Source organism: Schistocerca serialis, chromosome 5 (assembly GCF_023864345.2).
Source record: "Schistocerca serialis cubense isolate TAMUIC-IGC-003099 chromosome 5, iqSchSeri2.2, whole genome shotgun sequence".
Lineage (NCBI taxonomy): Eukaryota > Metazoa > Arthropoda > Insecta > Orthoptera > Acrididae > Schistocerca > Schistocerca serialis.
In genome coordinates, this window is record NC_064642.1 from 707,502,843 (window position 1) to 707,526,144 (window position 23,302).

At 39.1% G+C, this 23,302-nt stretch overlaps 1 protein-coding gene across 1 annotated transcript in view; it reads right to left on the minus strand.

The window, feature by feature from the left end:
* The window catches only part of LOC126482188 (protein scarlet-like), a 93,041-nt gene that overhangs the window by 48,559 nt on the left and 21,180 nt on the right, over positions 1–23,302 (minus strand). Inside the window, exons 8-9 of the mRNA XM_050106167.1 lie at positions 16,341–16,518; positions 10,312–10,343 (exon numbers count right to left, since the gene is read on the minus strand). Of these exons, the coding sequence (XP_049962124.1) occupies positions 10,312–10,343; positions 16,341–16,518 (210 nt within the window). The remainder of the gene's footprint in view (positions 1–10,311; positions 10,344–16,340; positions 16,519–23,302) is intronic.

Genomic DNA, 23,302 nt, shown 5'->3' on the forward strand with positions numbered 1-23,302 from the left:
CAGGTTTTCCACATTACTCAGTTCACTGTCTGGGCAATTAGATCCAGCTCCTCACATCGGGAAATAGTGCATGAACTTTAAGGCAGTAGTTCCCCTGGTGACTCTTTTATTAACAAGTTGTTTATAGAATCCACAGTTATGAAACAGACAACTGTTTCCAGCTGGAAACAGGAACTACCATTTTCTTGGTAACTTTACATTTTAACAATTGCTCATCTGGGTTCCTCGGAATTACCACCACCATCATGCACATTGGTAGCATGTGGTGACAGTTCAGTTCACCTCCAGGGTCAGTTCACAATGACTACAGCCTACAAGGTCACATGGTTGATAATGCTATTTCTTATTGGTAGTCACTCAGCTTGAAATATTTTTGGTCTAGATATCTTCTCATTGTTTGGCTTCCGCATCACTGCTAAGGTTGTGTCTGATGTGGTTCCCTTTCAGGAACTCTATGATCTTGTGCCACTTTTGCCACTGTTTCGAAACCTGGCTTGGAGTGCATTTCTGAATTTGAGGCTCATATATCCTTGCATCCATACACAGTGACTCATTTCTGCTGAATACAGTCCATTCCAGTTTTCTTATGGACAATAGTTAAGCAGGAACCAGACCAGCTAAACAAGTTTCAGGTGATTCAACTAGTTAAAACTGGTGCTTTGACCATGCCTCTGGTAGTGGTAAAGAAACCCAATGGCTCCCTATGGCTATGTGGAGGCTTTAATACAACAATCAGTGCCCAGGCATGAGTGGAAACCTGCCCTGTACTATGCCCAGAAGACCTCTTCACAAAGCTTGTTGGAGGAGAACATTCTTCTACAATTAACCTTGCTGACACATGTTTGCAGATCTTGTTGGTTTAGGAGTAACAAAGCATCATGGTTATCAACACCCCCTTCGGATTATACAAGTACAATCATTTGCTTTTTGATATCTCTTCCATTTCATCAAATTTCCGGAGCTATAATCTTCCAGAGCTATCTGGGACAGTTCACCATACGCATACCAACTTGCACTAACTGTCTCAATGACATGGGTGCTACACATCAGGACCATGTACCCTATTCACTACATTGCATGATGCTGAGCCGAAGTTCTGCTTAGACAAAAACCAGTGCTTCCATTCTCATGAGAAATATCTTGGTCACTTGCTCAACAAAGAAGATATCCATCCTACTGGTTGCAAAATCACAACTATCAACTTTCTATGCCAACATCCAAAACTTACAGCAGCTGCAGACTTTTTTAGCAGAGGTGAATTATTATGCAGAGCTCCTCTCACAAATGGCCCATATCACACACCCACTAAATCAGTTGCAGAAGAAAGGCACTCAGTACAGGTGGATGGCTGTCTGTGAACATGCTGCCACACAGATGAAGCATATACTGCACTCAACACCCTGTCTTAAGCCATTTTCATCATCATGTCCACTGGTCATAACTGCAGATTTCTCTTCATATGGCAGTGGGACAGTGAAGGCACATAGGAATGCTGATGGTTCTGAGCAACTGATTACCTATGCATCAAAGATGCTGAAGCCCATGCAAAAGCACTCATCACAAATAGAAAAGGAAGGTTTAGCAAATGCCTTTGCCATTAATAAATTTCATGTTTAGTCATTCAGAACTAAGTTCACTTTAATTATGGACTACAAACCTCTGGTAGCACATTTTGGGTCAAGCTCCGTCCTTCCAGAACAGATAGCACAAGGGCTCCAGTGTTGGGCACTTTTCCTGAGATCCTACACTTATTATACCCTTAAATACAAAGTCACAGTACAACACGCAAATGTAGATGCTCCATCTTTCCTACTTATGGAACCTTTTCCAGCCATTGACAAGCAGGAAATCTCATGTTTCCACATGGACGCAAAATTCAGAAGACCTATGCATATTTTTATATTTCCGGAAAGCATTTGACACAATGCCCCATTGCAGACTGTTAATGAAGGTACAAACATATGGAATAAGTTCACAGATATGTGAGTGGCTAAAACACTTCTTAAATAATAGAACCCAATATTTTGTCCTAGATGGAGTGTTAATCAGAGACAAGGGTATCATCAGGAGTGTCCCAGGGAAATGTGATAGGACCGCTGTTCTTCTTTACATACATAAATGATTTGATGGACAGGATGGGCAGCAGTCTGTGGCTGTTTGCTGATGATACCATGATGTATGGTAAGGTGTTAAAGTTGAGTGACTGTAGGAAGATATGAGGTGACTTAGACAAAATTTCCAGTTGGTGTGATGAATGGTAGCTAGCCCTAAATATAAGTGAGTAGGAAGCTAAAACCTGTAATGTTTGGATACAGCACTGCTAGCGCCCTGCTTGACATACTCAATTCATTTAAATCTGTGGGTGTAATGTTGCAAAGTGATATGAGATGGAACAAGCATGTGAGAACTGTGGTAGGGAAGGTGAATGGTCAACTTCGCTTCATTGGAAGAATTTTAGGAAAGTGTGGTTGACCTGTAAAGAAGACATTGAAGCATTTCAGAGGCAGCCTGCTAAATTTTCTGTTGGTAGGTTTGAACAACCCATAGGTGTTATGGAGATGCTTTGAGAACTCAAATGGGAATCCATGGAGGCAACGTTCTTTTTGAGAAATGCTATTGAGAAAATTTTGAGAACCAGCATTTGAAGCTGACTGCCAAATGATTCGGCTGCTACCAACATACATCACGTGTAAGGATCATGAAGATAAGATACGAGAAATTAGGACTCATATGGAGGCATATAGAGAATTGTTTTTCCCTCAGTCTATTTGTGAGTGGAACAGGAAAGGAAATGACTAGTAGTGGTACAGGCTAGCCTCTGCCATGCTCCATATGGTGGCTTGCAGAGTATCTACCTGTATGTAGATGCAGATGTGGATGTAGACCTTGGATGGGTTTCCCATTATGGCTGCAAAAATTGTTGCAGACACTCACTGTATCCCGATCTTACAGTGAGTCATGCATTATGTGCTCCAAGGATGGCCTGTGTACTTTTTAAAGAACATTAATCCAGTGCTCTGGGCCTACGCTGGCCTCTACCACCATCTGTTAGTCATCAGTGATTTCCTCCTCATGACCTATGAGGCAGATACTCACTGTGTCATCATCCTGGCCACCCTGCAGCCTCAAGTCTTACAACTACTTGTTGAGGGCACTGGGAAGTGTCAAGGCCTAATGCAACAACATGCTTACTGGCCAGGTACAAACAAGGGTGTCGAAGGCATGGTGTGCAGCTGTCTCACTTGTGCCTGGCATCAGGCTGCATCAACCAAATCTTTTGCCCTGTGGCCTATCCCCAGTTGCCCCTGGGAGCATATGCATTTGGAATTAATTAGCCCATTTCTGGACTCTGTGTGGTTACTAGTCATGGTTGCGTTCTCTAATTACCAATGACTGATCAGCTTGGCATCCAGCACAACAGACAGCACAATTAATGTGCTTGTTCTAGTTCTATCCAGTGAAGGGCTTCCCCAAACTACCATATTGGACAACGGGCCCCAATTCATGGCAATAACTTTCAAATGATCCTGCATTACCAGCATCATATCACACCTTTCCTGTCTGCCATTTCACCCATCTTCCAATGATGAAGCAGAGCATATGTTGCAGGCATTTAAGCAGGAAATGTTAAAAGAAATGAGAACCACTATGATGACAGCAGTGCTCACGATGTTCCTTATGTACAGGACCACTCCCATCCTTGACCATAGCCCAGTGTATTTCTTCCAACGGAAACAACCATGAAATCTCCTTCATCTTCTGGTCCCACAGTCTGAAGGACCCTAGGGCCAGCATGCCAGACAATATTCTTGATCTCTACAGTGTGGGTAAGTGTATATGTCAAATGTCATGTAGACATTGGCTACAGTGGTTAACAACCATGGGTGGCTCCTTACATCTGTTGACACATCAAGAGGTTTGGGGCACCATTGTATCAACCAATTCCATCCACAGCTACTGAAATGCACCATCGCTAATGGTTCACTCTGACACTGAAAGCCTACCATTGCTGGTCCCAAAACAGTGCTGGTATTAGTGAGTTTATGTGGTATGTGATGACACTAACGCAAAGGCAAGGACTGGGAAGGAGGGAGAGGACAGGGAGGGAACACTAATAGATAGAAGCTGTGGGTGCAGTGGGTTAGTAGAGACTGAGGCCTGCAGGATTATGGCATGGAAGGATGTGTTACAGTGATAATGCCCATCTGTGTAGTTCAGAATAGGTGGCGCTAGAGGGAAGTATCTGGGTGGCACAAGTTTGTTATGTGGCCACTGAACATGAGCATGTTGTGCTCAGCAGCACATTCTGCCAATAACTGGTCATTTCTGTTCTTGACCACAGTTTAGCAATTGCCATTCTTCTGGTGGACAGGTGATTGGTTGTCATTCCACACAAAATTCTGTGCAAAAATTGGAGGAGAACTGATATATGACATGACTGCTTTCAAATGTGGCCCTGCCCCTGGTTGGATAGGATAAGACTGGGACAGAACTAAAGTAGAATGTGCTGGCTGAGTGAACTGGGCAAATCTTGAACCGAGCTCTTTGACAGGGATATGATGACCATGGCAAGGGACTGGGAGTGGAAGTGGCAGAGGGATGGAGCAGGATGTTGTGTAGGATGAGTGGTTGTGGAATACCACTTTAGAAGGTGTAAGAATGAATGTAGTTAAGATGTCCCTCATTTCTCAGGATGATGATCGTTGAAGCCCTGGTGAAGGACATGGTTCAGTTGCTCCAGTCTGGACTGATATTGGTGGTGAGGGGGTTGCTTTACAGCTGATTCCTGGGGCTGGTGCAATGATTAAAACGACTTTGTGGGACCTTTGGCATACAGAGCAAGGGAACTCTTGGCACTGTAGATATGGCATCCATGTGAAGCCACGCTAAATGGTAGTAATTTTTTGGTGTGTAAGGATGACAGCTATCAAAATACACATACTAGTGATGGTTAGTGGGCTCAGTATGGACAGTGGTATACATGGTGCCATCAGAGATGATGGAGGTCAATGTTGAGGGAGGTGGCAAATTAGGCTGAGGAGGATCAGGTGAAGTAAGAGAAGATGCTGAGGCTGTGGAGGAAGGAGGACAGGGTGTCTTGACCCTGGGTCCAGATCATGAAGATATCATCACTCAGTCTGAAACAGATGAAGGGTTTGGGGTTTGGGGAGGCTAGTAAGGTGTCCTCTAGAGCCCACAGGAGGGTGCCACATGGGTGAGGTTCATGTGATAATAAGGTGGAAGTGATGGAGAGGTGGTGAAGGAAATGATTTGTATCTATGGATCTGGTGTGATTACATTTTCCTGATGACATTTATATCTCATCTTTATCTACTATAATGATGGAAGTTGGAGAAATGAACTAAAACTTGTGCTGTACCCAGGACTTGAACCTGGGTTTCCTTGCTTAGGAGCGAGGTATGCTAGCCGTCGCACCACCACACCATTACAGCTAACATACCTGCAGACTACTCTAGTCCACTGCCCTCCCTAATGCAAACTTCAATTCATGTCTACAGCAATAGTGATGAATTGAAGTTTGTGTTATGGAGGGCATTGGACTAGGTTAGTCCATCCAACTATGTTAGCTGTAATGCTGTGGTGGTGTAATGGCTAGCATATGTGGTTAACAAGCAAGGTGATCTGGCGTCAAGTCCTAGCCTCAGCACAAATTTTAATTAATTTTTCAGCTTCCATCATTATAGTAGAAATGGTTTGTAACTTTGACATGAGAGACTAGGCTATGACCAACAATGTCCACCACCCGAACTGCAATCCCGGAATTGTGTGTTCAGCCAGAGCAACATAGCTGCACAAACAGGTGTGTGTGTGTGTGTGTGTGTGTGTGTGTGTGTGTGTGTGTGTGTGTGTGTGCGCATGTAGGAATGTGTTTCCTAGTTATTTAAAGAATTTATCCAAAAGCTAGCAAGTCTTCATTCTGTTTTGTGTCTGGTGATGATTCATTTCATATACTATTCAGTGTGTGCTCACCTTTGCTCACAATATATTTGTATTCTGCCAGAACTGTCCATACCATAGATAAGCAAAATTGAAGTAATGAAATATATTACTGCCTTTCTGCATTTTGTAGTGTCATAAGTTCCAGCTTTTTGCAATATAAATAATGTCATTTTGCTTGAAGGTCTCTCGGGCATGCAGCCAGGTTGACTGGTCATTATTGAACGAATTTTCGACGGCATAACATCTCCAGCTGTCATCACCCGTCACAAAGAGAAGGAGTACTAAATACATTGGTTCACAGAGCCTGTGTGATCTCCGACGAAGAAAGCTTAAAACTGGAACTAGATCACCTCAAGGATGTGTTCCAGAAGAACGGCTATAGTGACCGCCAAATTCGACGTGCCTTCAAGCAGAAGACCACACCACAGCCGACACCTGATGATGATCCACCAAAAGCGACAGCCTACATACCATATGTGGGCAACGTATCTGGAAAAATAGGCAGGATTCTAGGACGTCATAACATCAAATGCGTCTACCACCCGCCGCCAAAGTCCCTTGTAGGGACAGTGAAGGATGATTTAGGATTCCGGAAATCTGGAGTTTATTTCATACCGTGCAAGTGTGGGAAAGCATATGTGGGGCAAACCATTCGCACCATCAAGGAAAGGTGTACTTAACACAAACGGCACACCAATCTCCAACAGCCTACAAAATCTGCCATCGCAGAACATTGCTTTGAGACAAATCATTGTATGGAATACGAGAACACAGAAGTCCTACACAACACATCCCACTTTTGAGACTGTGTATACAAGGAAGCAATTGAAATCTGGCTGCGCGAGAACCTTATTAACAAGGACAACGGATTTCAACTCAGCCAAGCGTGGAATCCAGCAATAAAAGTTCTGCAGGAGCAACGGAAAAGGGGCACCACACCCGCCGAAGGCGGCACGCGTACTGACGCCCATCAGTCATCTCGTCAGTGCAAGCTACCCCCACCACTGCAGCCTGCACATCCCTCGGTCCAGACGCAGAGTCAGTGGAGGGGAGAGGCGACAGGTATATATACCACACCACCCGCCGGCCTAGGATGTCAGTCAACAGGAGTAACCTGATGATGATGGCATGTTACGCTGTCAAAAATTCATTCAATAATGACCAGTCAACCCGGCTGCATGCCCGAGAGACCTTCAAGCATCTCATTTGCCGGGAGAATCTACGAACACACAATGTCAGTTTGCATTAGGAATCATTTTGACTTGGTAAAATTGGCTACTAAACTTCCATGGGGTTTGATACATGTATATGAAGGCTTCAGCATGCTGAGGAGACTTGGCTGGTTGGTTTGAGGAAGGGGATCAAACTGCGAGGTCATTGATCCCATCAGATTAGGGAAGGATGGGAAAGGAAGTCGGCTGTGCCCTTTTCAAATGAACCATCCTGGAACTCACCTGAAGTGATTTAGGGAAATCACAGAAAATCTAAATCAGGATACCCAGATGCGGGTTTGAACCTTCATCCTCCTGAATGCAAGTCCAGTGTGCTAATCATTGCACCACTTCACTCGGTAAGGAGATTCAGTGAGTTTAAATTGTATTGATGAAATCAATGCTATCATGACCATACTTTAAACACCCCAATTATAGCTAGAGCTCAGGTAACTACTCTGGGAATGATAGTGGTGTACTAGTGATATAGGTGGTCCTATGAGGTAGTGATATCTCTATAACTATTCATCATGTTTTCCCTGCCTCCATTTCTAACTCTTGCTCTGAATCTGAGAGTTTCTTCAGACTAATACTCATACAACATTATTGCCAGTTAATATTCCACACATCACACAAATTATATTACTAAATCAGCTTTCTGACTCCCCTTCAATTTGTGAAGCTAGCTCACTCAAAAGTTTTTCTTTTGATGAATAATTCAAATAAATGTTATTTGTCAAACAGTTACCTTGATCATAGGAAGGATTACAATGATCAAGAGTTGTACAGACTTCTTCAATAAGAATCTCAAAACTTTGACTTTGTATATAAATTTACTATGAAAACCAACAAAGACAGATATGGTGGCAAGTTTCAGTGAAGTACATCAATCACAGAATGTAGGCTTTTACACCCAGTCTTTGCATTATTGCTGATATTCGTCTTATGGGCATAAGACCATGGTCCAAGGCAAAGTCATCTGCCTGAAGCTTTGTCTTCCAATGCTGGAGACATCATAAAAAGCTTTAATAACTCATAGAGCTGTTACAGTGTCAGACAAGTTCAGCAAGCCAAACTGTTCATTTTGCTGAGCTTGTTTGAGATTGTAACAACTCTCTGAGACATTAAAGTTTCTGATGTCTCCAGCATTAAAAATGTAACCTCAGGCAGAGATTATGCCTTTCACCATGGCTCTATACCCATAAAATAAATACTAGAAACAGAAAATACATCAGTTTCATAATGTATAGTTCCATAAGATTTTGATGTGACTTAAAGTGGAAATTCAGCAGATATCCTAAATCAGTTCAATCTCTTTCAAGGCTTGCTGCAGCATGTCAGGTGTAACTTCTTTAGATAATCCACAAAATCTTGTTATGCTCTCAGCATATGTAGTTAATTAAGTTGGTACAAAAAGTAGCTTCAATAAATCTCCAAAAGTAAAAAGAGGGCTCAGTGACTGAGGTGACCGTGCAATGAGCCCAGCTTGATCTAACTGATCACCTAGAATAAAGTAACGAAGGAAATCAGTGATTCTATTAAGAAAGTGTGGCATCTGTGATAGATAGTACAAGTACTGGCTATGTGACCTACAGCTGACTTCATTCATTTGTCATTCCACCCAGTCCAGAAGGCTGTAGAAACCAATGAATAAGTTGTTATCACGTCCCTTAACTTCTAGAAAGGCTTCAGCACAATTCCACACATAAACTACTAACAGATTAGACATCTATTAGGACTGAAGTGAAAGTACCACTACTTGTGCCTCAGGGATGTGTGATACAGCATTTATTATTCATAGTATTTATATATATGAGGGTCACTCCAAAAGAAATGCACACTATTTTTGTGAAAATACAGTTTTCATTCTGCATGTGTGGAAGTTTTACAGTGTGTAGATACATCCTTCCCACTTGTTTTCAAATTTAGTTCAACCTGTTCCCATGAGTGGCACCATCACAGCATGTCTTCAAGATGGCTGCTACACTTGACATTCGTCATAAGCAACATGCTGTCATAGAATTCATGTGCTGTGAAAACAAGACAGTGGGAAACATCCACAAGAGGTTGAAAAAGGTATATGGAGATGCTGCTGTCGATCGCAGTACAGTTAGTTGGTGAGCAAGCAGGTTACGTGATGAAAGCGGGCACAGCAATATTGAGGATTGTCCTCACAGTGGCAGGCCTCTTGCTTGTAGACATCATGGTAAGTGGAACCACCATAAATTCTGTTGCATATGTGATGACACTGAAGAAACTTCAAGCTTGACTGATTCGTGTTCAACCACATCGGCAAAAGCAGGATGTTTTGCTGTTGCATGACAACGCTCGGCCACATGTCAGTAAAGAAACCACGGAAATGATCACAAAACTCAGATGGACAACACTGAAACACCTGCCTTACAGTCCTGATGTGACTCCATGTGACTATCATGTCTTTGGGAAACTGAAAGACTCTCTTTGTGGATCAAGGTTTGAAGATGATGACTCCCTTGTGCATGCTGCCAAACAGTGGCTCTAGCAGGTTGGTCCAGAATTTTACTGTGCAGGTATACAGGTGCTGGTTCCAAGATGGCATAAGGCAGTTGAGAGGGATGGAAATTATGTGGAGAAATGAAATATTGTTCCTAAAGGATGTATCTGCACACTGTAAAACCTTCAAACATGCAGAATAAAAGATGGATTTGTAAAAAAATAGTGTGCATTTCTTTTGGAGTGACCCTCGTAAATGACCTAGTGGACATATGATATCAGTGAGATTCCTTAGACTGTGTTTAAGCTGAACTTTCTGTTTTCTTTCTCCAAATTGTGCTAGTTCATCAGTACAGCGAGAAAGTGATTGTGGAACTTTGAAGGAATGTAGAAAAACGAGTAACATCCTGAACTATTAGGTGTGCTCAGATAGTGCTATAGGGAACATACTGCTTGTAAAAGGCAGGTGATTCTGATTAAGTCTCAGTTCAGAACAAATTATTCACTTGCAACAATTTGTTTCATTACTGCTTAGATATCATCAAAAGTTGGTACCAAAACCTTCAAAATAATTTCAGTCATTATGTCTCAGGTAATTTAACACAGTTCTGTATTGTAACTGATTTAGTCTTGAAAGAAAGAGTTAGAATGCATGTTTTATACTTACATTTTTGTATAATTACTAAGTTCCATGGGAAGCTGAAAATAAAATTGGTAAAAAATTAATATCAAAAACTTTATTCACCTTTGAACATTTTAAATTTCAATCTGCCTTGTCCAAGAGATAGTTAAATACCTAAGTGAATGACAATAAGTACAAAAAATTAGTATGAAATAGATACATAAATTAAGATATGGTTACATAATTCAGTCTGTGGTTTATCCTTAGTTCATTAACATAAAAACATAGATAACTCCTAGAATTCTTGAGTAAATTAACAACTTTTACTTCTCATCCATTTTGCAACTCTACTTTTAAATCTATTTACTGAAGCTGTGTAGACACTTTCACAATACTTGCTGAAGTATAAAAACCTAAGATATTTGTAGCTATTACAAGTCTATGACAACATTATGAAAGTCTCTGTTAGCCTAGCATATGGCACGTAAATTTAATGTTGCAAACTGACATCCTTATTTTATACTTATTTCTGTTGCTTTTAACAAACGCAAAGCATTTACATACTCTGATGTGCAAAAAATAACTTCCACATGATGTGTCACTGCCAAGTAATATAGCTTGAAGGAACTTGAACCATACATAACAAGAACTGGTACAATATGGTAAATAAGGTAACTGAAATAAATGTGAAATGTGATTGACAGGAATGACACTTTTATTCAAAGAAAATAACTGCACTGGAGTCATTGCAATTTATAATGGTCCCCTGGACAATCCAAAAGGTGGAAGACAGTTCTTAATAGAGTACATGACCACAATGGATGCCAATGCATTCTCTGTAATGTACTCTCATGCTGGCCACAAGGTTGGTGAGGAGTTTGTGTAGTTGGGCATTCCATTCCTGTGCCAGCACCACTGACAACTGTTTAGTGGTTATTGGTGCATGTGGACATGCTGCAGTGTGTCTCCCCAATTCATCCTACACACACTCAATGTGATTTTAGCGGGGGAATGGGAAGGCCAATCTGTTCACCAAGTATGTTCTCTCCTGCACAGTTAAATGCAGTTGGAGATTGTCATCCACAAAAATGAAGTCAGGGTTGAATGAGAAAGGAGTATAGTAATGTGGACCAGTGAGTGTGCCATGTTCAAAGATTTGGAGGTCAGTACACCCATGTAACATCAAGCCTCCCCACCACAACACTTGGACCACCAAAACAGTCATGTTCAACAATGTTTCTGGGTGCATTACACGTTGCTACCTCTTGCCATATGGGGTTACATAATGCACCTAGGAACATTTTTGAAAACGATCGTTTTGGCAGTCCAGATGTCACTGTGTGATGAGGCATAATTTTGCCTGGATGTACTGACCTCTGAATCTTTGAACATAGTGTACTCACCAGTCACGATTGTGTCACTGTACTGCTTCCTCATGTGCATATTTTCATGGGTGCATTTGACCTTGACTTCATTTTTATGGATGACAGTGCATGATTGCATCTAACTGTATGGGTGGAGGAGCTCTTGGAACTAGGAGGTATTTGACGAATAGATTGGCCTGCCCATTCCCCCAACTTAAATTCCACAGAACATGTGTGGTATGCAGCGAGGAGATGTATTGCAGCATGTCCGCATGCACCAATGACCATCCAGCATTTCTCAACTCTGCTGGTGGAGAAATGTAATGTCCTACTATAAGAACTTCTTACCATCTTTGTGGTTACATGGTAGCACATTACAGAGCATGCATTGCCACCTAAGGTGATCACACAAGCTATTAAGAATCATATCCCACCTTTAATAATGTCCAGAGGGCCATCATAAATCATTGTATTGTGACTTCAGTGAATTGTTGTCTTTGAATAAAAGTGTCATATCTGTTAGTCTCATCGCATATCTCTTTCAGTTACTTTCTGTACTATACTGTGGTAGTCCTTTCTTATGTATGGTCCAAGTTTCATTGAACTATGCATCTCGGCAGTGACACATCACGCAGAAGTTACTATCATAATTAAGTTTTGCACACAGGTGTCTAAATGGACTAGGTACTGTCATATTCATTTGTCTGAAATAATACCTACATGATTTACACGCTCTAGGTGCTGTGATGCACCTGATAGCTTTCTACTGTTACATCAACACAAACTTCAAACCTACAGAATTATCTTGTGAATTGTGAATTGTGGTTTATTAGTCTCATAATGTACATAATCTAAATCATTTGATTCAGGTACAGGGGACACGTCAAAATTTTGGTGAAGTTTTACCATATACATCCAACATTTGATTTTAACAAATGGTACCATAAAAATAATACAATATAAAAATACACATATAATAAAAAAACTAACACTTAATTACAAGAACTGATTTTAACAAATGGTATCATAATAATAATACAATTTTGTTACACATACAATAAAAGACTAACAATTAATTACCCCTTGCTCAAATTATCATGTCATCCTCCATGAATTCTTCTACTGAACGGTAGCACTTCTCCCACAGAATCTGCTGTAGCCTTATTTTTAGACTCTCTGGCTTCATATTAAATATATTTTTGCCCATTAGCTTGTTATGTATTGTCATCCCTATATACTGTGGAGTTCGTGCATATAATTTCAAATAGTGTGTGGGTAACATAAAATTATTTTTATTTCTTGTGTTGTATGTGTGGTTAAAATGATTTTCCTCAAATAATTTTTGTCTGCTGTGTACAAGGATTATAATTTCATAAATGTATATGGAGGGAACTGTTAGGATTTGCAGGTTCCGAAATAATGGGCAACAAGATTCTGTTTGTTGTGCACTACACATGTATCTTATAATTTTCTTTTGCAGTTTCAGTATTCGAGATACACTACTTGAATTTCCACAGAAAATGATACCATACCTAATGACAGATTCAAAATAACTATGATATGCTATTTTTCGTGTACTCATGTCAGTAGAGTTTGCTAGCATTTGCATTTCAAATGCCAAGCTGTTTAGTTTATTTGATAGGAACTCAATATGTTTACTCTAGTTTAAGTTGTTGTCCACATTTAGTCCTAGGAATTTGACTGTGTTAACTTCTTCCATAGGATTATTGTGATGATGTATTTTAAGATCTACACATTTCAAATGTTTGGTTTTGAAATGTACCATATTGGTTTTTGCAATGTTCAGTTTCAAGCCATTTAACTGGAACCAGTTTTCTAGAGCACCCATTGTGCTCACAATGGAGCTCTGAATTTTTTCTGCATCATCTTCAATTGAAACAGAAGTATCGTCCACAAACAGAACTGATGGGGAATTTATATTGATATCCCATAGTTCCAATGGAAGTGGGAGAACAAGAAATATGCATATATATTAGTTACTTACTAATGCAGACAGACCACATGTACCAGTCTGTCACATACTTTTACAGCATTAATACCCCAGCTGTGTTTTTGGCCTATGGGAAATTTTGGTAGTGTGATTGTTTTATTATCATGACTGGAATGATTCAGACTCAATACAATGCCTCTAGTTTTACTGTCTTTATCTGTAATACATTAACCTGGCCAAACTGATATATTTCTTCATCGGCGCCATCATTCTGTGTTGCACATTTTTAAGGATGGTATCACATGTGATTAGTATTTTGTGATTTCAGTGTAGCACAGTGTAGATGACACAATTGTAAGTAAATCTTTTACATCAATAATGAACAGGATAGATCCAAGAATCTATCTGTGAGGTACACTGTTTGTAACTACTTTTTATGTTAATTAGATGCTTGCTGTTGCTTAAGAAGGGCTGAATTCTCTCCTACTCAAAAGTACTGAAGTTTTCCGACAAAATCATTATGGGATACTAGTATCACATCAATTGCTTTTCTTATATCAAAAAGTGCTGCAAAGATTATATATTTATTTTAAAAATAAATGCATTTGCCACCACTTTTCAACTGGTTTGACTGTTGATAGGCTGGATCTCTGAGGAGGTAAGTATATTTGTAAATTCAAAATACTTTCTTAGCTGCTTATACTTCCTGTATTCTAAATTTTTTATATTATAGGCGTAAGTGAAATAGGTTAATAGTTATCCAGAGATGCTACATCTTCTGTCTTATAAACTGATAGAACTATAGATATTTTGAAACATTGTAGATAATTGTCTTCATTTAATATTTTACAAATTAGCTTAGTCAATGGAAGTAAAATTTATTTTCTTATGTATTTAATAAGATAATTTGAGGAACCATGGTAATCCTGTAATATAGAATTTCTGAGCTTAGCAAATGACCATTTGACTTACATTCTCCACACACAAATCAAGTGAAAGCTGTCTGTTAGTTTGTTTTTTAGTCCTGACAGTAGTGTCTCTGCCTTACTTCTATCTTCTATGTTGGTATCAGTTGACTGTGACTAGGAAATGTGCATTTAGAATGTTAGGTACAATTGGTATCTGATGGATTTCATTGTCATCCAATTTAACTTTGCAAATATTCACAGAGTTCAGTATGTATACGCCATTTCCTTTGCATTTTGCTACTTTAACTTCAGGCATTTAAATCTTTTCCCCTTTCACATACATTTCCTTGTCATCATTGGTACGCTTTGACCCTTAAGGGATTACCATCATTATTATTATTTTATTCTGATGTGAGGTACATCATTTCTTGTAGATTTTGTATGTTAGTATAGTGACTTTAATTTTATGTTTCCTTGTAATATTTAGAACAACATGCATTAAAATTTTCAGTTAACAAGCCCAAGAATTTTTTGTTCATTTATGATACCTGCATTATAAGTCATAATATTTTCCCTATTTAATTGGGTTCTTCTTCTTCTTCTTCTTCTGCTTTTACGGCCTCATTGGACCACTTCAGTCAATCATTTCTGGTCCTCTTCTTTGGTATTTTCCCCTTCCGAGTGGCCCAGTATCTCTTCATTCGTTCCGATGCTTTTCGTCGTTCCTTATCTGTAAATACCCTTTTCATTGTATGTCGTTTGTCAATTTTTGGTTTAAATCTTATTTCTGTGTCCCTCAACTTCTTTAAATTTGGCGTTTTGTTCTGCAAATCATCCAGAGTTATTTCCAGTTCTTCCATATCCTCTCTTATTTCCTTAAGCCATCCTCCTTGTTGTTTCAAATTCCAGAGTTTCTCAATAATTTTCCTTGATAATCTGGTTTCTGGTGTCCTCAGAATGTGACCACAAAAAGAGATCCTTTTCTTTCGTATGGGCTCCAGTTCTCTGTATACCACTTCATTTGGAACTATCCGCCATTGCCCAGCTTTTTGATATTTCTTATTTATGCATGTTTAATTGGGTTCATTATGTTTAACAATTAGTTTATGCTTAAATCATTAACCAGTCTCCTAGTTTTTCCAAATTTGCTATATGCACAGTTTGACTATAGCAAGTTGTGTTTTGTTAAAAAGAAAATTTGTATTACACTATCCAGGTACACTAACTGCCATGTAGAATTTTTGTTTGTGTAATAAAAGTTAAGAAATCTTAATGTATTTAGCAGATAGTTGACATTTTACTCTTAAATATATTATCCATATTGATATCATCAAATATTAATACTCTACAGTCTTTATGTTTAAGCAGCAAGAGTATCAGCTTCTTCAGCAGTTTTACAAATGATACAAAGCAGTTGGAATATCTTTTCTTGGTAGCCTTGTATCTGCAGCTTCTAATTTTACCTTTATGGATAGAATCACACTTTTCTTAACTTCAGCAGATGCACTACCATTCTATACAGTCATACTACCACTGAAATTAAAGTGATCCAATGAGCATGGAAGTTTGTTGACTTTATGCCTAGATACTGCATATTAATATACAAAGTGCTTTGGGTTATCTGCTTGAAATAATTTGCTTAGTTGTCCCTGTTTTTTCTTAATTTAACTACAATACATTATGTGTGGAGACAATTACACTCTAAATTACTACCTTACTTCTCTGTTTGGAATGTAATGTTCAACAGATTGTACTTGCTAAATTGATTTTTTGAGGGTATGGAGGCTAGTTAAACATACATTAGATTCTTTTCATGTAGTGATAATTTTTACATTAACACTGATTTCTTACCTCTGCTGGGGCAGTGTCAGGTTTCTTTTCCAAGGCCTTAGAATAATCTGATTGTAAAAATGCAGTACAAATTTTTCTGATGTTTTTCAAGCATTCTTCCTCATAATCAGTAATTACAGAGAGCTGTTTTATGTAGAAATCTGCTGGATTGAAAGAGTCTGGGCACATGTACCCTAATCTGTAAAGAAATACATGAATTTAGTTAGTGAAGCATGTGTACTGATGGTAATGACCCATTATTACACATTAGATGGTACAACATGCACAGACAAATACAGCAAAAATTACAAAAAGATATCTTAGATTCATTTAGAAACTAAGATTCCTTTGCGCTATTTACAGAAACATTTTTTGAAATATATACAGAAATTGTTGAGTTATGTTTCAGTACATTCACCATTGGTATTTAAATAATAGTTATACTGTGATATCAATTTTTATATTCTTTTATCATAAATGTCTACAACCTTGAATTGTGATAAACATCTGCATCTCCTGTGAAGATGTTGAGTAGACAGAAAATTTCTGCAAGTGTTAGAGAAAATCAAAATCTGTTGGAAGAAGAACAGCACTTTAGGCTGGAAGGGGTAAAGAACATCTCCTGGCATATTTGGAAATGAGCAATAAGTTATATATTGAGGATTATTATTGCTGAACTGTTTATACTTAATTCTTCATACTTCTATACAGTTTTGACAAAGAGATTGAAAGCAGTATTTTTGAGAGATGCATGGCCAGTTTTTCCCTTTACATGCTTTGTTTGTTGTACACATTTTGTGAGCCTCATTTCACTATCTTCTTATTCCTTTCATAGTATTTATGTTCATGTTTCAGGCATATGATCTTATGTACTTACACTGCGATGATCTCATTTGTACAATCCTCCTTTGTAAGTTTTTGGCACAACTGGTAATCACCTTTTGTAAATTGATATTTTTGCTCACATTTAGCATTTGTGTAACTATTATATTTACTTACATTTAAAGCACAAAATCCTTTGGTGGAAATTTTTCTGAAGCACTAGTGTTCTATCTTGAATTTCACAGTTAATCACAGTTTACTCCTCTCACCACTACATATATGAGTGATATAGATATTAGTGTCAGTGATGGTGAGAAACAGCTGAAATTTCTAAAAGTAAACAATGCTGCAGGACCCAATGGAATTCCTTCAAAATTCTACACTGGTGTCCAAAATTAAAGCAACAAACCACTATTTTCCCATCCTATGCATGATATAATCACACAAACTGTCAGCAGATGTCTGTATCATCATGTTCTATACTACAGAAGATAGTATTCCAGTCAACAGACAACCATGCCAACCATGATGTTGGGGCACCTATCAAATGGGGTAGTGTTTGCTGGGTAATCCCACAGTCATACTCCCTGTGTGCACAGTCACAGATGGTGCAGTATGGCACAGAGGAGACACCTACTGGACACTTTGCAATGGAGGGCTATAGGAAGAATGGAAGCAGGACAGTCTCAAACTGATATGGCCCAATGGCTTAATGTGAATCATTCTGTTATTTCTCAGATACATCTATAGTTTACAGAGATCAAAACTGTGTCCCAGAGACCAGGGCATGGTTGAGAAGGGCGTTATTTGGCTGTAAGGGCACAATGATACCACCTTAGTACTACACAGCAACTGGCATTTTACCTCACACCACCCACTTGACATGTTGTATCAAGGCAAAATGGTGCATGCAAGACTTTGACATAGTAGCCTTTATTGTCAGAGATCTGCTGTATGCGTACCTTTGACACATCTTCACAGAAGGAACGTTTATAGTGGAGTTGTCAACATGCCATCTGGATGGTTGAACAGAAGGCCAACATTCTTTCCACAGATGGGTCCCAATTTGGTGTTGTGAGTGATTCTCAATGGATTTGCATCTGGAGGGAACATGGAAATAATTTTGGGACCCAAACTTTGTGCAAAGATACAGATATCGAGGAGCATCCTTAATGGTATGGGCACGGATTATGCTAGCCACTCTAACATCTCTTCGTGAAGTTGTATGGGTGAATTGGCAAGGTTTGATTGCTACCAGGTATTGTGATGAAATCTTGTGACCTCATGTACAGTTGTTGTAAGGTGCTGTGGGCTCAGACTTCATACTGAAGAAGAATAATGCTTGACCTCATACAGCATGGGTGGTTGATATTTTCTTGGAAATCAAAGATATTGTGTTACTGGCATGGTCTGATTCCTCTCCTGATTTGACTTCCATAGCTGTGTCATGTCAGCATCCACCAACCACTCTCCAAGACTTGTGAGCAGCTCTGCAAGAAGAATTGACCTTATTGCCTCAACATAAGACTGATGACATCATACACAGTATGCTCTTTTGTTGTCAGACCTGTACTGCTGCCAGAGGTGGTCACACTGCATATCAAGCTGATTGACCAGTTGTGGTAAAGTGTGTTCAAACCAGTTAAGTTGGAAGAAATGAAGAACATTTTGTCCTACCATTGTGCATATTGCCATTGTTTACGTTCTGTATTCTTTAAATTGTTTCTGCATTGATATCACCTTTTTATAGTGTTTTGTGGCAGAATAAAAGCAACCTTGCAAAATTTCTACTGTAGCTTTAATTTTGGACACCAGTGTATATGGAATTTGCAGCTGAGTTATCTCCCATTTTAACAATAATAAACCCCAGATCTCTCGAATAAAAAACTATGCCCAGTGATTGGAAGGAAGCACAAATCAAAATCAAGAATAACAAAGATAGCGGAAGTGATCCACAAAACTACTGCCAAATCTCATCTTTTGTAGAACCTTAGAACATATTCGGAGCTAAAATATAATGAACTATTTGAAACAGACTGCTCCACTCTATATCAATGAGCCTGGAATCTGAAAACATCAGTCACACCAAATCCAACTTGCACTTTTTTCACATGGCAGCCTGGTAGCCATGGATCAAGAAATCAGGTGGATACAGTATTTTTTGACTTGCAAAAAGTGTGTCACTCAGTGCCCCACTAATGTTTGTGACTGGATAGGAGATTTCTAGCAAATGATAAACAGAAGAAGATGTAACTCCAGGCATGCTCTAGGAAAGCGTATGGGACCTTTGTTGTTTATGTTGTATGTTAATGATGTGCAAACAATAATAGTAAACTCAAGCATTTTTGTGGATGATACAATTAACTATGATGAAATAATATCCCAAAAATGCTGTACAGATATCCAGTCAGATCTTAATAAGATTAAAATGTGGTGAAAAGCCTGACAATTTTGTTTTAAATTTTCAGGAATGTAAAATTGTATGCTTCACAAAACACAGAAAATTAGTAGCCTTTGACTGTAGCATCAGTGAGTCACAATTGAAATCAGTCAAGTCACACAAATACCTGGATGTGACAATTCATAGGTTATGAGATGGAATGATCACATAATTTCAATTGTAGGTAAGGCAGTTAGCAAACTTTGGTTCACTGGCAAGATACTGGAAAACATTCAGTCTATAGATTGACTTCATTTTTTCCAGAAGACTGCATTACATCTTAAAATATTGCTCAAATGTGTGGGAAGCATACCAAATAGGACTAACAGATGGATGTTCAATGTACACAAAGAAAGCAGCATGACTGGTGATAGGTTTGTTTCATCAATTGGAGAGCATCACAGAGATGTCTAAAAAAACTGATATGACAGATGCTTAGTACAGATGCAAACTACCCCAAGAGAATCTACTTACAGTGTTTCAAGAACCAACTTTAAGTGATAAGTGCAAGAATATTCTTCAGATTCTTGCCTATCACTCCCACAGGGACTGTGAAGACAAGATTAGACTAAGTTCAGCAAACATATGGCTTTTAAGAAGTCCTTCTCTTTGCACCATATATACAACTGGAACAGGAAGAAACCCTAGCATGTGGTTGTGCTGCTATACACTTAACACTGCTGAGATGATCTTTATGTATGGAAGGGCACTTCACTACAATCGCTCACTACAGATGTTGTCATATGCTATAGGGTAGCCTATAAAGAAAACATATTTTTTCTTTCTTCTTAAATCAGTTTCTAAATAAGGAATTAAGGACAGGACATGATCATTTTAGTTATAATTGGGGTGGAATCTAACTCATTGCACTAGAGTTAGTGCATCAGTTGCCAGTCTTGTTCTGTACAATATCAATACTGTAGTTCAAACAATGGGAATGTGATGGAGATCAGTGCCATTGGTTTGTAGCTTTGTGGAAGGTCTGGGTCTCTTCCCTGCTTTGAGCATTACAGTAATTTCAGTTTTCCTGAAGATTGACTATAGTCTGTTCCCATTCCAACATGCAGCTATAAAAAGAAGCAATCCAGCATTTAGTGGCAGATCCACAGTATTTGAGTATTTGTGTAGTTCCTCAAATATCCCTTCAGACCTTGCAGCCTTTCCATTTCAAAGGAAAGTTTCTGAACATCTACATCAATACTTCGCAACCCATCTGATGGTACCTCATGAAGGGTACTTCCAGAACCAGTAACTGATCATCCCTGCCCTGTTCCATTTGTGAGTGGTGTGTGGAAAGAATGATTGTCAGTTAACCTCTGTATTAGCACTAATGACACAAATTTTCATGCTGTGATCATTTTGTGAGCTGTATGAAGGATGAGTAATATGTTGTCCAACTTTTCATGGAACATTCTCTTTTGGAATTTTGATAGTCAACCTTTTCATTATGCACAATGCCTCTTAGCAACATCTGCCACTGGACTTTGTTAAGAATCTCTGTAATGCTCTCATTCTGACTAAATGACCCTTTGATGAAATGTGCTGCACTTTGCTGGATCTTCTGCATCTCTTCTATTAACCCTATTTGGCATGGGTATCAGACAGATGAGCAGTATCAACAATCAGTCAGACAAATGTTTTGTAAGCCACTTCTATCATGGATGAGTTACATTTCCTTAAGATTCTCCCTATGAATCTCAGACTAGCATCTGCTTTTCCTGCTGTTTGTTTTATGTGGTCAATTCATTTAAGGTCACTTTGGAAGGTTACTGATAGATACTTTACAGTAGATACTGTGTTCAGCAATTTGTTGTCAATAGTACAGTTGTACAGCAGTGGATTTCTCCTCCTACATATGCACAATGTGTTACATTTATTTATGTTCAGGGTCAACTGCCAATCCCTGCACCATTCATCAATGCACTGCAGGTCCAGGTCCTCCTACAAACCAATACAGTCTTCTGGCATTGCAACCTTCTTATAGATAACTGCATCATCTGCAAACAGCCTTATGGCCATTATCTACCAGATCATTTACATATATTGTAAACAGAAATAGTCCAAACACACTTCCTTGGATATTCCTGAAATTACCTTTACATCTGTCAGTTCTGTTCTGTTAAGCGTGATGTGTTTAGTTTTTATCAGCAAATAACTTTTAAATCCAGTTAAAAATCTGGTCCAATAATCAGTAAGCTCATACTTTTTTACCAAATGCCTTCCTGAAGTCAAGAACATGGCATCAACCTGAGTGCCGCTGTCTACACTGCTGTAATGTGCTGCATATCATGAGAAATAGAGCAAGCTGAATTGTGTGAGATCTTTGTGTTTGTGGAATCCATGTTGATTTTACTAGAGGAGATTTCTTTCTGCAAAAGCTTCATAATATATTAACATAAAACATGTTTCAGAATTCGATAGTAGACTGATGTCAGTGATAAAGGCCTACAATTGTGAGTATCTTTCCTGCAATTCTTCTTGAAAATAGGAATGACCTATGCTTTTTTCCACTTGCTAGATACCCTTAACTGCTCTGGAGACTCATAATAAACTGGTACTAGAAGGGAAGTAAGTTGTTTCAAGTAATCTTTGTAGAATCCTATAGGAATATTGTCTAGTCCAGAAGCCTTTTCACTACTAACCAACAGCACCAAGAAGTGCACAAAGAGGAACGTATCTTGGTGGAACAACAGCCTGGAAACACAGAGGAAACAGGTATGAAGACTGTTTAACCTTGCAAGAAGGAAAGGACAATGGGCAGAATATTGGGGGCTCTTGTCAAATACAATCTTGCAACCAAGCAAGCAAAGCAGGCGTCCTGGAAGGTATTCTGTGAGGAGGTAGAGGGTATGGCTGTTCAGACCTGACCTCACAAAATCCTCACTATGATACCTACTAATCCAGAAGGAACTTTAAGGAAAGAGGATGGGGAGTATACAAGGGCAGCACATGAAATGCTGGGACTACTCCTCAAGACTCATTTTCCTCAATGTACTCTGACAGACAACATAGACCAGGATGAGATCCCTGTAAGGTATCGGTTTTCAGGTATTTCAAGAGAGAACTGTGAATCTGCCAGAGAATGTGTTGACCATAGTAAAATCCAGTGGTTGGTGGGAACATTCCAACCATTCAAGTCAAATGGTACAACTGGAATTTTTCCAGTGCTCCTGCAACAAGGGCAGGAGTGAATTTAATATGATTCCTATGCAGATTATTGAGAGTTATCCTAGCAGCAGGAATCCTTCCTAATGTCTGGGGGGCAGTGAAGTTTGTCTTCATTCCAAATCCAGGGAGAATTGAGAAAAACTGCTCAGTGTGCATGCACCAACATGCATACCAACCAGGAAAATAGTGTGAAACAGCACTCCACCAACTTGGTGGGAAGGTGGAGAAAGCACTACACTTTCAGGAAATAACCCTCTGCATCTTCATGGACTTTGAAGGGGCTTTTAGCAACATGACCTTCAAATCCATGATTAAGGGAGCAGAGGTGCATGGCTTGGAGACCACCATTTGCAGGAGGATTAGAGCCATGCTTAGTGGTAGAAAGGTAGAAGCCACCATGATGCTAGGAAAAATGATAATCCACACCACCAGAGGCTGTCCACAAGGAGGGACCCTGTCTCCTCTAGTGCAGAACCTTGTAGTGAATGCACTCACTGTAGAATTAAACTCTAGACAGTACTTTTTTTCAGAGATATGGAAACAAACTTGTCGT